The following is a 16,803-nucleotide window of genomic DNA, read 5'->3' on the forward strand; positions in this document are numbered from 1 at the left end:
AAAAAAGTTTCGATTTAAAACAAGAGACTTCCTGGGAGTTGGTTCCAGAGGTTAAATAGTTAAAAGATAACTAAAACATAGAAAAACAGTCAATAAAAGCATGAAAATATAAACATAATACAAGATAAAACGTTGGAAACAAAGAAAAAAAGCCAGAAAGCGTCTGAAAAAAGTTTCGATTTAAAACAAGAGACTTCCTGGGAGTTGGTTCCAGAGGTTAAATAGTTAAAAGATAACTAAAACATAGAAAAACAGTCAATAAAAGCATGAAAACGTAAACATAATACAAGATAAAACGTTGGAAACAAAGAAAAAAAGCCATAAAAGCCAGAAAGCGTCTGAAAAAAGTTTAGATTTAAAACAAGAGACTTCCTGGGAGTTGGTTCCAGAGGTTAAATAGTTAAAAGATAACTAAAACATAGAAAAACAGTCAATAAAAGCATGAAAATATAAACATAATACAAGATAAAACGTTGGAAACAAAGAAAAAAAGCCAGAAAGCGTCTGAAAAAAGTTTAGATTTAAAACAAGAGACTTCCTGGGAGTTGGTTCCAGAGGTTAAATAGTTAAAAGATAACTAAAACATAGAAAAACAGTCAATAAAAGCATGAAAACATAAACATAATACAAGAGAAAACGTTGGAAACAAAGAAAAAAAGCCATAAAAGCCAGAAAGTGTCTGAAAAAAGTTTAGATTTAAGACAAGAGACTTCCTGGGAGTTGGTTCCAGAGGTTAAATAGTTAAAAGATAACTAAAACATAGAAAAACAGTCAATAAAAGCATGAAAACATAAACATAATACAAGAGAAAACGTTGGAAACAAAGAAAAAAAGCCAGAAAGCGTCTGAAAAAAGTTTAGATTTAAAACAAGAGACTTCCTGGGAGTTGGTTCCAGAGGTTAAATAGTTAAAAGATAACTAAAACATAGAAAAACAGTCAATAAAAGCATGAAAATATAAACATAATACAAGATAAAACATTGGAAACAAAGAAAAAAAGCCAGAAAGCGTCTGAAAATAGTTTAGATTTAAAACAAGAGACTTCCTGGGAGTTGGTTCCAGAGGTTAAATAGTTAAAAGATAACTAAAACATAGAAAAACAGTCAATAAAAGCATGAAAATATAAACATAATACAAGATAAAACGTTGGAAACAAAGAAAAAAAGCCAGAAAGCGTCTGAAAAAAGATTTAAAACAAGAGACTTCCTGGGAGTTGGTTCCAGAGGTTAAATAGTTAAAAGATAACTAAAACATAGAAAAACAGTCAATAAAAGCATGAAAATATAAACATAATACAAGAGAAAACGTTGGAAACAAAGAAAAAAAGCCATAAAAGCCAGAAAGTGTCTGAAAAAAGTTTAGATTTAAAACAAGAGACTTCCTGGGAGTTGGTTCCAGAGGTTAAATAGTTAAAAGATAACTAAAACATAGAAAAACAGTCAATAAAAGCATGAAAATATAAACATAATACAAGATAAAACGTTGGAAACAAAGAAAAAAAGCCAGAAAGCGTCTGAAAAAAGATTTAAAACAAGAGACTTCCTGGGAGTTGGTTCCAGAGGTTAAATAGTTAAAAGATAACTAAAACATAGAAAAACAGTCAATAAAAGCATGAAAATATAAACATAATACAAGAGAAAACGTTGGAAACAAAGAAAAAAAGCCATAAAAGCCAGAAAGTGTCTGAAAAAAGTTTAGATTTAAAACAAGAGACTTCCTGGGAGTTGGTTCCAGAGGTTAAATAGTTAAAAGATAACTAAAACATAGAAAAACAGTCAATAAAAGCATGAAAATATAAACATAATACAAGAGAAAACGTTGGAAACAAAGAAAAAAAGCCATAAAAGCCAGAAAGTGTCTGAAAAAAGTTTAGATTTAAAACAAGAGACTTCCTGGGAGTTGGTTCCAGAGGTTAAATTGTTAAAAGATAACTAAAACATAGAAAAACAGTCAATAAAAGCATGAAAATATAAACATAATACAAGAGAAAACGTTGGAAACAAAGAAAAAAAGCCATAAAAGCCAGAAAGCGTCTGAAAAAAGTTTAGATTTAAAACAAGAGACTTCCTGGGAGTTGGTTCCAGAGGTTAAATAGTTAAAAGATAACTAAAACATAGAAAAACAGTCAATAAAAGCATGAAAATATAAACATAATACAAGATAAAACGTTGGAAACAAAGAAAAAAAGCCATAAAAGCCAGAAAGTGTCTGAAAAAAGTTTAGATTTAAAACAAGAGACTTCCTGGGAGTTGGTTCCAGAGGTTAAATAGTTAAAAGATAACTAAAACATAGAAAAACAGTCAATAAAAGCATGAAAATATAAACATAATACAAGATAAAACGTTGGAAACAAAGAAAAAAAGCCATAAAAGCCAGAAAGTGTCTGAAAAAAGATCAGATTTAAAACAAGAGACTTCCTGGGAGTTGGTTCCAGAGGTTAAATAGTTAAAACAGCTAGATAACTAAAACAGCTTTGCTGCCTCACCAGGTTCAGCACTCACCAGGGGTTTGTCTACAATGAGCTTTTGATCTGGTTGGTTTATATGCTGAAACAGATCTGTTAGATACCTCGGCCCTTTCCCATTAAGTGATTTAAAACCAATCCTGTAGCTCACTGGAAGCCAGTGGAGGGATTTCAATGTGGGAGTTCTGTGCTTTGTTCGTTTTGTTCTTGTCAGTATTCTTTCTGCTGCATTTTGTGTCATTTGGAGCTGTTTAAGAGTCTTTACAGAAGTCGACCCTATGAGAAATAAAAGCATGAACTCATTTCTCAAGGTCATCTTCGGACATAAACCCCCAAAGCCTGGCGATGTTTTTAAGATGGTAGAATCCAGACTTAGTTATTGCTTTCAGGTGACTGTTAATATTTAGATGGTGAGATTTCTAACCATATCCTTTGTATTTGTCACAGTTTAGGTTTTCTGTCACAGTTTATGTTAGATTCAGGTTCTGTTCTGGTCATGTTTTTCCACCTAGTTTCACTCACATCACCTGCTTCATTGCTCACAGCTGCACCTCATTCACTAATCACTCCCTCCACAGTATTTAGTCTCCTGGTTATGTAGCCATAGTCTTGTTATCATAGTCCTGTTCATAGTTATTTATTCATAGCCACATTTAACTGCAGAATCCTCACCAACCCTTCATGCCGCAGTCACTGAAGATAAGTCTGGTTTCCTGCCTCATAGCCATAGCCTTAGCCATAGCCTTAGCCTTAGCCATAGCCTTAGCCATAGCCATAGCCTTAGCCATAGCCATAGCCTTAGCCTTAGCCTTAGCCTTAGCCTTAGCCACAGCCATAGCCACAGCCTTAGCCATAGCCTTAGCCTTAGCCATAGCCACAGCCGTAGCCTTAGCCTTAGCCATAGCCATAGCCTTAGCCTTAGCCTTAGCCATAGCCTTGTTATCATAGTCCTGTTCATAGTTATTTATTCATAGCCACAGTTAATCATAGTCTTGTTTTGTTTTTCATAGTCTTGTTTTTTTTGCCATTGTTTAAGTATTTTTGAATCTGCCGCTCTTTCCGTTCTTGCCTTTTGCTCCCTGTTTTTTTTGGAATAAACCTTGTTTGTGAATCCAAAGAGCTGCATCTGGGTCCTACCTGGGTCTCCACCGTTCCTGACAGTATTAGGTTCTTTCTTTTCGAGAACGGTGGCAATCCTATACTTTTCCTCTTTTTTTTTTTTTACCAAAGATGATTATTTCGGTCTTGTCTTTGTTTAATTGGAGGAAGTTGTGTGACAACCAGTGATTAATTTGCTCAGTGCAGTTACAAAGAGATTCAAGGGGGTCATAGTCATGAGGTGACCAGGCCAGATAGACTTGCGTGTCATCAGCGTAGCTATGATAGGAGATATGATTATTCTTATATATAGGTTAAAAATGTTAAAAAGAAGTGGACCCAGAATTGAACCCTGGGGGACTCCACATGGTAGAGATGTAGGTGCTGAGGTACGTTTTCCCACTGTAACATAGAAAATCCTGTCATGGAGGTAGGAAGCTAGCCACTTGTTTTGTTTATGCATTTAGCAGATGCTTTTATCCAAAGCGACTTACAGGTAGGCAGATAGGTTAAGGGGGTCTTGCCTAAGGACCCCTACTGGAGGCAATACCTTTCATGCAGGGGATTTGAACCCAGATCTCCCACATGAAAGGTGGCAATCATACCACTACACTATCCAGTCCAGATATGATTATTCTTTAAAATTTGTCCAAGTGGGAGGTTAAAAAGGTTAAAAAGTGGACCCAGAATTGAACCCTGGGGGACTCCACATGGTAGAGAAATAGGTGCTGAGGTACATTTTCCCACATAGAAACTCCTGTCATAGAGGTAGGAAGCTAGCCACTTGAGAACAGCACCAGAGAGGCCAGCCCAGGTCTCTAGTCGCTCGAGTAAGTCGAGTCGCGGTGATCCACCGTGTTAAATTCTGCACTAAGGTCCAACAACACGAGCACCGATGCTTTACCAGCATCTTTGTTAAGTCGTTTGTCATTGACAACTTTGACTAATGCCAAAACAGGTCAGTGAGCGCAGCAAAAACTGGGCTTTATGTTTTATGACAGGTCGACAGTGACTGAAGATGCACCACAACCCCCCATCTGTGGTCATCTTCTTTATTTCCTGTTTGTTTTTATCTTCTGTGTTCCTGCTGCTGCTGCTGGGCTCGGCCCTGAAGTGCAGGTGGTTTCCTGTTCACACTGTTAGCTGCAGTTCACACTGTTAGCTGCAGTTCACACTGTTAGCTTCAGTTCACACTGTTAGCTTCAGTTCACACCGTTAGCTGCAGTTCACACCGTTAGCTCCAGTTCACACCGTTAGCTCCAGTTCACACTGTTAGCTTCAGTTCACACCGTTAGCTGCAGTTCACACCGTTAGCTGCAGTTCACACCGTTAGCTGCAGTTCACACTGTTAGCTTCAGTTCACACTGTTAGCTTCAGTTCACACTGTTAGCTTCAGTTCACACTGTTAGCTACAGTTCACACTGTTAGCTTCAGTTCACACTGTTAGCTTCAGTTCACACTGTTAGCTGCAGTTCACACCGTTAGCTGCAGTTCACACCGTTAGCTCCAGTTCACACCGTTAGCTCCAGTTCACACCGTTAGCTGCAGTTCACACCGTTAGCTGCAGTTCACACTGTTAGCTTCAGTTCACACTGTTAGCTGCAGTCTGAGAGGTGTGATGTGTCAGCTGAGCTCGAGGTGACAGGCCGGATGCCAGCATTAACAATACGTGAACTCATTTTCTTACAGCAGGCACAAACATTGCTACGATTGATGGAGGGGAAACATGACATCAAGCTATCCGATCCTCACACCTGGAGACTGTGTTGTTGGGACCTGAGGAGGTCCAGAGTCGAGTTTGAAGCTGGTTTTATATTCTGGCTCAAAGTTTTCACTCAATCAGCGTCTCAGGCAGCAGACGCACCAGTTTCTGAACCATCCAAAGTTTCCAAACAGATGTTTCTTTTACTTTTCCTGCTCCACAGACATTCCCTATTAGTCAAACACCTGCTGTGGCAGAGTCTTAAATAACCACACGAACAGAGCTCACCACGGTGTGGAAGAGCGTGAACAGTTCAGGTGGAAACTTTGATTTCAAGCTGCTGTGGTGCCTGACAGCTTCTCTGTGTCTACCTGCAGGACTACCTGGGCTGCATCATCGACTGCGGCGCCCTGCCGCTGAAACCGGAGCAGGTCAGCACTCTGTTCTGCAACATAGAGGACATCTACGAGTTCAACAGGTGAGTCACCAGCTGCTCTTCCTCCTCGCTGTTCGTCAAGCTTCGCTGTTCCAAATGTACTCATGTTTCAAAGTGTCTGAGTCTGTTTAAGTTTGATTTATCCTCTGCTATCGGTGAATAAAGAAGGAGATGTTTCAGTGAGGGCTGCTGGTGGTCTTTTAGCAACTCATTTAGGCTCTAGCTGCTCAGTGTTGTCTTATCTTTGCATTTCAAGCCCAGCAGCCTGAGCGACAAGCTGAAACATTGCAGATTGCAGCTGCTGGTTTGAATCCCACCAGTACGATTCCGTGATTTAAACCCTTGAGTTTTTGTCAGGGCTGTAGGTGGACACCAGCTGCTGAGCTCATAAGACCAAATCTAATTCTTACGGAGCGGGAATGTTGATGGATATTCCACCCGGCTTCGTTTGCGTGCCGGTTTCTTTGTCACGCTGGTTTGGTTGAGCAGCCTTTGCTCCGTGTTCACGTGCTCGCTGCTGCGGTCTGAATGGTTTTACAGGCCGAAGAAGGAAGTATCTGAGGATGAGCTGTGTGTTTGAACTGTGGCTGGAAAGCTGAATCCAGTGGTTTGTATATGGCTGACCATGTCGGGTGGTTTGGATGGTTTATATGTAATGTTCAAAAGTCAGGAACCGGGTTGGAATTCAAGAGTCAAGCAAATTGGCTGAAAAAATAAACACGAATAAGACATTTCTGTTGATGGTTTGTGTCACCAGGGGGGGGGGGGGGGGGGGACATCTATAGTCATTTGTGGTTGTAATTCAATAGGAGAAGTAGTAGAAAAACAACAACTGTGGTGGAAGAAAATGAAGTGACCTCTTCTTCAGGGATGACTTTAATTTCTGGGAATATCTACGATAATAAATCATATCCAGGAAGAAGAGTTTATTGATCGGAACAGGTCAGAAGTGATTTGCAAAGTTGTTTCCATTCACTGTTCGTTAGACCATGGCAACTGGCTCTTAAAACAACCACAAATCAATGATAAAGATGCTCTGCTACTCCATAATCTGGAAATAACAGTGAACCAGAGTGTTTGCTGAATACTGTTCTTCTGAATGTAAATAAGTGAAGAGGCACCAAGACTACTCCCTGAGGAACTCCCAATTCTAATTCCTCCCGGTGGCCTCACCTGTTCTTTATTCTTGGTTTTCTCTCCAACGCCTTGTTTGAAGAGTAAAATGACCAGAATCTCTTGATGCCTGCAATAAAGAGGCATTGCACCTCTGAAAATGAAGGCTGTGGGACTTGGCTTTGTCCTTCCTTTCCACCCTTTTCATCCAAAGCTCATGCACTGACCCCTCCATCCCTGCTATCTCCGTTTGAACAGTGTCCAAATGTCGGTGGATGTTTGTTAGAACATCGATTCGGAGAGTTAGCTCTGTGGTTTACTCTCCTTGTAAAAAGATGCTCGGAGGATATTTAGTTTCTTTTTGATGGAATTATATTCATTTTAAAGGTAAAACTCCCTCCTTCTGGTTTGAATATTCAGTGCAGTGTGAGTTATAGCTGCAGAAAATGCTACGTTTGTTATGCTAGCTCATAAAACTTGAACTCTGAAGGTCAGAGTTTCCTTCTTAGGTTAAAAAACCTTTTTTTTTTTGGCCGGTTTGTTTGACTCCTGCAAAACTCGGACATTCTTCATCACTTCATCTTGTTTAGGAGAGGCTTATCCCCCCCCCCCCCTCACACACACAAAGGCAGGAATAAATATCAAGCAAATAAGCATCAGTTTGTCAATCAAAAGCGAACCCTGCACACCGAGGACTGAAGACGTGCACGGCTCCCAGAAAGTGAAGCCTGGGAAGGAAGCTGTTGAAATATGTCACCGCCCTCCTCCCTGTTTTCACACTTCGCTTTCTTTGTGTCTGCTCCAGCGTGCACACGCCCTGAGAAACAATGTCACGCACACACTCAAACAGCCAGCACACACACGTGCACACACACGTGCACACACACAGTCTTCATTCCATTCCGGCTTCCTGCCGCCGGTTCTCATGGGAAATATTGTATGAGAGCGAGGGAGAGCGGCCCTTATTTGTGTCTGTGTTACAGCAGCTATGCAGCAAATTGGATTTTAGCTGATGATGTTAATGAGTTTATAAGGACACACGTAAGCATGCAGAACCAGACGGGTAGACATAACAAGGCCAGAGAGGCTACATCATCCGGCATAGTTCAAACATGACACCACTCAGCTGTTTGTGTGTCTGTGGCAGTAGGTGGATAAAGAGCTTTATTAGGAGCTCAACTGCTGAGTGTGCGTCAGTAAATCATAAATCAATAAGCAAAAACGATCCGATGGCGGACTTTTCCTGAGGTTTTACAGCCTGTTTTCAATCAAAGACCATTAAATTCTCTTAAAAATGCGGTGGAATCTCTGAATGAGGCGTTCTTTGGCATCGACGGCTGCAGAAATGTGAAGCAGAGAGAAGCCGTTCTGCTCAGATACTTCCACATTAGCAGGAATGATGATGGTGGATCTACAGCAGAACCAGGGAGTCTTTCTTTAGAGATTTACAGCAATAAAGCGTTAATCTCTGATTGTTTTGCTGCTGTTCAGCTGTAAGATGGGAGCCGATCCCTGCTGCCATTGGTCAGGAGGAAGGACACCCTGGACCCTGGCAGCCCATCACAGAGCAGGGACAAACGGGACAAACAACCATCCCAACATGCATGGGTTTGACTGGTGGCAGGGAGCCGGGTTCCAGCTGAGATTTCAGCCCGGGACCCTGCTGGTGCACAGCCTCTTCTGGGTTTTTGCTGCAGTAACTTCCATCTATTTCCTTCTGAGTATCTGAGGTCAGGCTGCAGAGGCAGCAGGTCCAGGAGGGCCAGTATCTTCCCTGTGAGAGGCTTCTGCTGCTTCTTCAGCCTGAATGAGCCCCAGGATCCAAAGCTAGTGGGTGCCTCGGTTTCCCTTTACAATAAGGTGACTCCATCGAGGTCTGAATCGCTCTTGGTCCCTCTTTTGAACTGTGTTTGTGACTCCTCTTGGTGTACTTTGGATTTCTGGACATAACAGCCATGACATTAGTTGAGTAGGTCCTCCTCATCATCTCAGGATGTTCTGGAGCTGTTAGTTTCAGGATTGTTTTGCTGCTGTTCAGCTGTAAGATGGGAGCCTGTCCCTGCTGCCATTGGTCAGGAGGTAGGACACCCTGGACCCTGGCAGCCTATCACAGAGCAGAGCAGAGATCCTGCATTAGTTCCAGGATTGGATGTGTCCGACCTGCTAAAGAACCTGACAAAGCAACATCCGGATGCCCGGCTTTGATAGAAGCTGAACAGTGTCTCTCACTGTGCCTGTCAGTGGTTTTAATGTTGTGGCTGATCGCTGTAGAGCAGACAGATCAGAGTTTTCTTATTTTCCTGCAGCTCCTTGTCTTTATGCCCATTTTGCTGCCGTCAGGAAGCTTGAACACAGGATTTTTCTGCTAATTAGAACTGATTAGAAACAGAATAACCGAGAGGAGTGTTTATAAGTGACTGCAGATGAATCCAAGCCTCTGTTTCCTTTGATCTTACTACTACTACCGGGTCCATGAGGCGTCCGTTAGCCCCGCCCAGTACTGGAGTTACAGTCTGTGTGGAGGTGCAACCTCTTCCTAAGCTGTGGTTTAGTTCTGAGCAGCGTTAATGGCACAAAGCAACCCACATATACCCTGTTTTCTAACCCGAACCTGCTACATTAACTGGAACCAAACATGTATTTTTTCACTTCAAAGTGTCACAGTTCACAGGTGAGACGTAGAGAAATGAGGAATCATGGGATGGAAGAGAAGCCCGTCGCTCCCTCCCTATCGGAGGTCAACATGTGTTTGGCCTTGGTTTATATCGGGGATGTCAAACTCCGGTCCTGGAGGGCCGCTGTCCTGCAGGTTTTAGATGTTTCTCTGCTCCAACACACCTGAATCAGATCAATGCATCATCAGCAGACTTGTGCAGAACTTAACAATCTTTTGAAGGGATCCATTTCATCTGAATCAGGTGTTTTGAAGCAGCTAAAACGTCTAAAACCTGCAGGACAGCGGCCCTCCAGGACCGGAGTTTGACATCCCTGATATAAACCAACAGCAACCAAAGCAAATCATTAAAGACAAGAAACAAAAAGGCACATAAAGAACAGAGAATAAATCCTGGTTTTCAGATGATATCCTAACTTTGTGCAGGAGGAGTGTTGTGCTGCACATTCAGCAGCTTCCAGCATCTCCTCCAACCTTCTTATGAGTGTTTGTGGTCAACTAAAAGCCACCAAAGCGTGGAAAGTGGACGTCATCACACAGGAACATCCAGAGATGTAGAATACTGACGAGACTGCAGCTTGTTTCCAACCTGCTACATTAACTGGAACCAAACGTGTATTTTTTTTACTTCAAAGTCTCACAGGTGAGATGTAGAGAAATGAGGAATCATGGGATGGAAGAGAAGCCCGTCGCTCCCTCCCTATCGGAGGTCAACATGTGTTTGGCCTTGGTTTACAGCAGGGATGTCCAACTCCGGTCCTCGAGGGCCGCTGTCCTGCAGGTTTTAGATGTTTCCCTGCAGGTTTTGGATGTTTCTCTGCTCCAAAACACCTGAATCAGATCAATGCATCATCAGCAGACTTGTGCAGAACTTAACAATCTTTCGAAGAGATTCATTTCATCTGAATCAGGTGTGTTGAAGCAGCTAAAAACGTCTAAAACCTGTTTTCTAACCCGAACCTGCTACATTAACTGGAACCAAACATGTATTTTTTCACTTCAAAGTGTCACAGGTGAGACGTAGAGAAATGAGGAATCATGGGATGGAAGAGAAGCCCGTCCCTATCGGGGGTCAACATGTGTTTGGCCTTGGTTTACAGGTTCAGAGGGTGGCTGAGGAACTGCTCCAGGTTCTCATTGTATCTGTGCAGAAGGTCTTCCTGCATTATCTAAACCTTTGTCCTCAGGTTTCCTCCCAGGGTGCAAATGATTGGTTGAACCGCAGATCCCAAGTAATCCATCATCTCTGCTGCTTTCTTCTGCTGCAGCCTGGAAACTCGAATCAGCTCCTTACCTTCCCCCGTCAGGCTGCTCATTTTTATCTTTATTAACTTTCACTGAGTGAACAGGAAGTGAAACGCACACATTCTGCTCATTCTCACCCAGGGAAGTCTCCGGGGATGTTGGACAAGTCATCGCCGCTGTTTTCCCATGGTGCACTGGGCCAAGCAGCAGCCGAGTGGGGCTGATAAGTGATGTCATCACTCATGAACTGATGAGAGCTCTGCTCTTTCCTCTCCTCTGATTCTTCAGACTCTCTGTCTTTGTTTCCTGTCTGCGGTGATTGAAGGTTTGAACTTTGACGTCCTCGCACTAACCAGCGGGTCGCCGGCCTCATGATGTCACACAAACACGGCGGGGCTTGTTTATGGTTTGGAGCAGCTTCGGTGACATCATCCATTCCTCAGACTGCTGACCTAAAACCTGAAACCTCGTCTTAGGCCTCCTGCAGCTCTTTGAAGTCCACGAAAACAAACACATTCTTCTGGTTATTGGCTGAGGTAAAGACAACATTCAGCTCGTGTTCATCATTCAGAAGACTTACGACGCTGTTTGTGTTCCTGGAAACGCTTCAGCTGTTATCTGCAGGACCTTTCTGGGTTGGTGTGTTGGGAATTCCTGCAGCTGCTTGTCTGTTTGTAAGATTTTGGCGTATTTGTAGCAAAGGTTTTCTCCAGATTCTAGAGATTTTGTTCTAGAGTTTGTGTTCTAACTTAACCAAACAGATTAAAAATCCCTTTTCCAAGATCGAGTCAGGCCAACAACACCCACATTCTCCAGCAAAAGCAACCCACAAATAAGCAGAACCAGAGAAGTTCGAAAGCTCCGAATATTCAACCATCACAGGAGCAGGATGTTCAATCAGAGCTTTTACAGCCGGCTCTTAGATTCAGGTGATTCTGCAGCCGATTCACAGCAGAAGCAGCGTGTTTAAAGGCCTTTCCTCCAGCTCAGATAAAAGGAATGTGCACAACATGCATGATCCAGCACAGACCACTCATAATGAAGTATAATCAGAGTTAGATGTGTGTTATTGGACGTTCTGTAACCTTAAAGTTGGGTTTTATTCATCGAGCTGCTGCTCCTCATCAGTCAGTTTCCTCTGAAACTGAACTGAGGTGAAATCGTGGGGAAGTTTGCAGTTACACCAGCTTAAAATAGGCCTTAAAGTCTTAGTGGGTGGATTTAACCTGAGCCGTTCTCTGTGTAACTGAGCTGATGAAAAGTCCTCCAGCAGGGAGGATGCGGCTGTGGTCCAACCCAGTTTCAGTTCATCTGCACGGACCTCTGAGAGCGTGCACCGTCTGTGGCTGTCGCTGCACCGGCTTTGTGTCATTATCATACTTTTAAAGGGAGTAGAAATGAGAGAGCGAGCATTTAAGACCAGTCGGGACAGATTCGCTGCTCGGAGATGAATCCAGATCCAGATCCAGATGTGGTTTGAGTCTAAATAAACTTTTATTGCTGCATAACTGCGGAGAGCAACAAGTCTGAAGTTGTTTGACCTGAAAATCACCGAGTCGGTTCAGAGAAAGACGTTTGTCTCTGACGACTGAAATGAGACTGATAATCGGTTGCCGTGGCGACTGGAAGCAGCAGCCATGAGAGGTGATTACAGCACCTCCACCGGGCCTCCTCAGTGCTAAACTCAGGTATGTTTTCATGGAGAACGTGCACATTACAGACACCAGAGGTTCATTGGTTGACCTGAGGCTGCAGGGTGGTCTGCAGCTCTCAGGGAAACTAAATGCATGTCATTTGTAGGTGTTTTCTTCTTTAATCGTGAGTCGGGTATCATTTCCTCTAAAGAGCCTTTTCTGAGAGGCTCAGCAGTGCGTCAGCTGACATCTAAACTCTGAGTTTGAGTTACTGAGGGCTTCGTGGGAGTTTGACCATCCAGTCTGCATTTAGGGTAAAGGGATCTTGCCAAGGGACCCCTACTGGAGGTAGGGCCTTTAATGCAAGCTGGACCTCCCTCCAGGTCGGGCTGAGTCTCAGCTGGAGCAGTTTCAGCATCTCTGGACCTGGTTCTGATCCTCCGGGTCGGGCTGAGTCTCTGCCTCAGCTGGAGCAGTTTCAGCTGCTCTGGTTCTGGTTCTGAACCTCTGGGTCGGGATGAGTCTCTGCCTCAGCTGGAGCAGTTTCAGCATCTCTGGACCTGGTTCTGAGTGATGGTGAGTTGGATCAGAGGTGGACAGACGGATCGGGGCTTCGTCAGCAGTAATGAGGGCGCTGCTCCGGTCCGTTTGGTGAAGCTGAGCCGGAAGGAGAAGCTTTCAGGTTCCTGCTCCATCTTTGTTCCAACCCTCACCTGAGCTCACAGATCTGGGTTCTGACCCAAAGAATGAGGTCCTGGATACAAGCGGCTGAAATGAGTTCCTTCAGAGGGGGCGGGGCTTAACTCCTGGACCTGTCGGCTCCATGAACCGACCTCAGATCAGAAGAAGATGATCTAACGTGTCACACATCGTATGACTGAAAAGATCAAGTTAAACTAAAGAAAAGAAGCCTTAAGGCTGCAGATTTATCTCCAAAGCATCCATCCAGCGATGCTTTATCCCTGATTCTTGGTCTGATTCTCAGAGTATGCATCGGTGTCATGTCTGTGTTCGGGATGCAGGACGGATCCTGCAGAAAGCAGGATTAATGGGTTAATATCTCCTGGTTTAGTCTTGTCTTTGCTGCATGTTTTCCTTCTTTTCCTCCTGTTTGACTGTTTTCTTCCTGCAGTTTCCACACATCACAGTTTTCCTCCTGATATCATCAGTTTCTCAGTGTTTTCTTCAGTTTATTAGACAACAGAACGAGTTTTGGTCTTGATTCTTGATCTCTGATCTCATGAAGTTTTTAACTCTTCACAAAAACACAGGAAATGGCTCAAAATGAAGGAGACGTTTCTGCGAATGAGGCAGCAGATAGAAGTCAGGCTGAGATCCATCTCATGGCTCCAGCTGTCAGAGCAGCTCGAATAATGGGCGAGTTACTGGTTCTGGTGGTGTTTCACGCTGTTTGTTGGTCATCTGACTCGAGCTTATTTGAAAGCTCTTAGTCTGAGTTACACTTCTGATGGCCGAGCTTCCTGAAACCTTTGGGAGAACAGGTGGCAGTCATTTCATCAGCTGAGGCTCAACGCTCTGAAAAAGACGTAAAACTCAGATAAAGTGAGCGTTTAAACAGTTAAAGTCCTTTTACACTTGGACTTTTCTGCATGTTTTGCAGCTCTGCTGATTTATCCTCGACTCTGTTTCCCCCTCGGCTGATAGTAGAATCCCATTATACGAGCAGGAGTGAGTGATTAGAGGCTGTTTCAGGGCTGTTAAAGTGTAATTAAAGAGATGGACATGAGCCAGCATCCCGCCCTGCTCCGACTGCACCTCCTTATTGATGTTTGAAGGCCGCTCTGAGGCTCAAAGTGAGTCCAAACGGACTGAAAAACACCTGTCGGGACTCTCCACCTGAGCAGCAGCGTCCCGGCTGTCTCCACCTCTGACGGGCCGTGAATCAAACGCACCTGAGGCCGGCAGCGCGCTCAGCTCAGCCGCTGACAATAATTACAGGTTGGAAGAAAGAAAACTGCCTCCCTGGCAGAGAAGAATGTCCTGAAATATTTCCTCAGGGAAGATACTCTCATCTCTGTAGAGTTTCTGCTGTTTCTAAGGGAAGATACTCTCATCTCTTTAGAGTTTCTGCTGTTTCTAAGGGAAGATACTCTCATCTCTGTAGAGTTTCTGCTGTTTCTAAGGGAAGATACTCTCATCTCTTTAGAGTTTCTGCTGTTTCTAAGGGAAGATACTCTCATCTCTTTAGAGTTTCTGCTGTTTCTAAGGGAAGATACTCTCATCTCTTTAGAGTTTCTGCTGTTTCTAAGGGAAGATACTCTCATCTCTTTAGAGTTTCTGCTGTTTCTAAGGGAAGATACTCTCATCTCTGTAGAGTTTCTGCTGTTTCTAAGGGAAGATACTCTCATCTTTTTAGGGTTTCTGCTGTTTCTAAGGGAAGATACTCTCATCTCTTTAGAGTTTCTGCTGTTTCTAAGGGAAGATACTCTCATCTCTTTAGAGTTTCTAAGGGAAGATACTCACATCTCTTTAGAGTTTCTGCTGTTTCTAAGGGAAGATACTCTCATCTCTTTAGAGTTTCTGCTGTTTCTCAGGGAAGATACTCTCATCTCTTTAGAGTTTCTGCTGTTTCTAAGGGAAGATACTCTCATCTCTGTAGAGTTTCTGCTGTTTCTAAGGGAAGATACTCTCATCTCTGTAGAGTTTCTGCTGTTTCTAAGGGAAGATACTCTCATCTCTTTAGTTTCTAAGGGAAGATACTCTCATCTCTTTAGTTTCTAAGGGAAGATACTCTCATCTCTTTAGTTTCTCAGGGAAGATACTCTCATCTCTTTAGAGTTTCTGCTGTTTCTAAGGGAAGATACTCTCATCTCTTTAGAGTTTCTGCTGTTTCTAAGGGAAGATACTCTCATCTCTGTAGAGTTTCTGCTGTTTCTCAGGGAAGATACTCACATCTCTTTAGAGTTTCTGCTGTTTCTTGTGCTGAAAAACACATCTCTAACATGGGAAAGTGCAGAAACTGAAGCTTTAGTCGTGCTCCTGCTTGTATTAATGGGACAGCACAGGGATTCAAAGTGGCGTCTCCTCACTTTCGAACCCTATCTGGGGTCTTGGCTTTGCTTCCTCCCACAGTATGTGAGGTTATTACTGATTTTAAGTCAACTGGAGGTCTGAGGGTGAGCCTGTTTGTCTCTGTCAGCCCTGTGATGGACTGGTGACCTCTGACCTTGTGTCAGCTGGGATGGGATCCAGCCCCCCGCATACCTAAAAGGGATAAAGTGTGCGCAGGGAATAAAAAAGCTGCTTTCCTTCCTCTTGTCTTCAAAACAGAAGAAGCAAAAGCAGTCGGAGAACCTCCACCAAGGTGGAGTAAACAATCTGGATCGACTTTAAATCCGATTTTCACACAAATCCGTCTAAAACCTTTTTGAGTTGAACTAACAGCCACATAATCCTGTTGGTGGAAGTAATCATCTCATCAGTAAATAATGAGATTCCAGGATTAATCCCTTTCACCCGTTCAGACCTTTGATTAAAACAGCCCCTTAAACCCTGGAAGAGAAAAGGAAAAGTAAAAGCTTAGTATGTCGCCTCTGAAGAAACCCTCTGAGAAGTCGAACCTTCAGCCTTTATGGTGTGTTAGAATATTAGATAAATGTTTGTCTTGGATAGTTAGCCATGTTAGCTGCTAAAGAGAGGCCTGTAACTAATGCAGGTCCATGATGTGAGCAGGTCTTTGTCTTCTGGGGTTTGAACGACCAAAGAAGCGCCTCAGTTTGATCGGTTTCATCTTTCAGCTCCTCCATCAGCTTGTGATGTTCTGCTGAAGGTTTGGTCCGAAACGTTCCTGCTAACCGAACCCAAACAGTCTCTGAAAAGATAAAAAGCCCAACATGAGTCATCTGAATGTTCAAAGAGTTTGTGTTGAATCCCAGAACAGTCACACGTGAGATCATGGAGACAGAGTTTGTCCAGAGGTGGAGATATTTATGGTTTGGGTGGAAAGTTTAGGAGTCTGTGGTTTGGTCGACTAAAGGTTCGGGAAAGATGGCGGTTTAGATAAAGTGTAAACAAGCATGTGGCGTTTCAGCGTCTCTGTGGAACCTGAACTGAAGTCTGAACAGTCACGGTTTGAATAATAAAACAATGAAAATGAATCTTGGCTGAAGAAGTGAAAGTTGCACAACAAATTAAAGTTTAACTTCTCTCATTTCTGAAGTTTCATGCATCAGGACATAATAAGAATCATCTGGTCCTCATCAGGTGTTAAAACAAGATGAACTCATAACATCTCACACTGTGTCATTATTTACTGAACAAAAACTAAGTGAACCCTCAGGAACTAAGAGGGTAAGAAGCAGCCAGGAGCTGCTGATCAATGCTCTGATTAACTGATCCTCAGTCAGTGTGAGCAGCTCTATAAAAGCAGGAGTTCTGTCAGTTTAACATGATGCCAAGGAGGAAAGACACCAGCAA

General features: G+C 43.2%; 1 protein-coding gene across 1 annotated transcript in view; it reads left to right on the top strand.

The window, feature by feature from the left end:
* The window catches only part of plekhg2 (pleckstrin homology domain containing, family G (with RhoGef domain) member 2), a 140,435-nt gene that overhangs the window by 66,208 nt on the left and 57,424 nt on the right, over positions 1-16,803 (top strand). Inside the window, exon 4 of the mRNA XM_072392580.1 lies at positions 5,642-5,742. Coding sequence (XP_072248681.1) covers positions 5,642-5,742 — 101 coding nt within the window. The remainder of the gene's footprint in view (positions 1-5,641; positions 5,743-16,803) is intronic.

The sequence above is a fragment of the Leuresthes tenuis genome, unplaced genomic scaffold (assembly GCF_036924035.1).
Source record: "Leuresthes tenuis unplaced genomic scaffold, fLeuTen1.0.hap1 SCAF_9, whole genome shotgun sequence".
NCBI classification, from domain to species: Eukaryota; Metazoa; Chordata; class Actinopteri; order Atheriniformes; family Atherinopsidae; genus Leuresthes; species Leuresthes tenuis.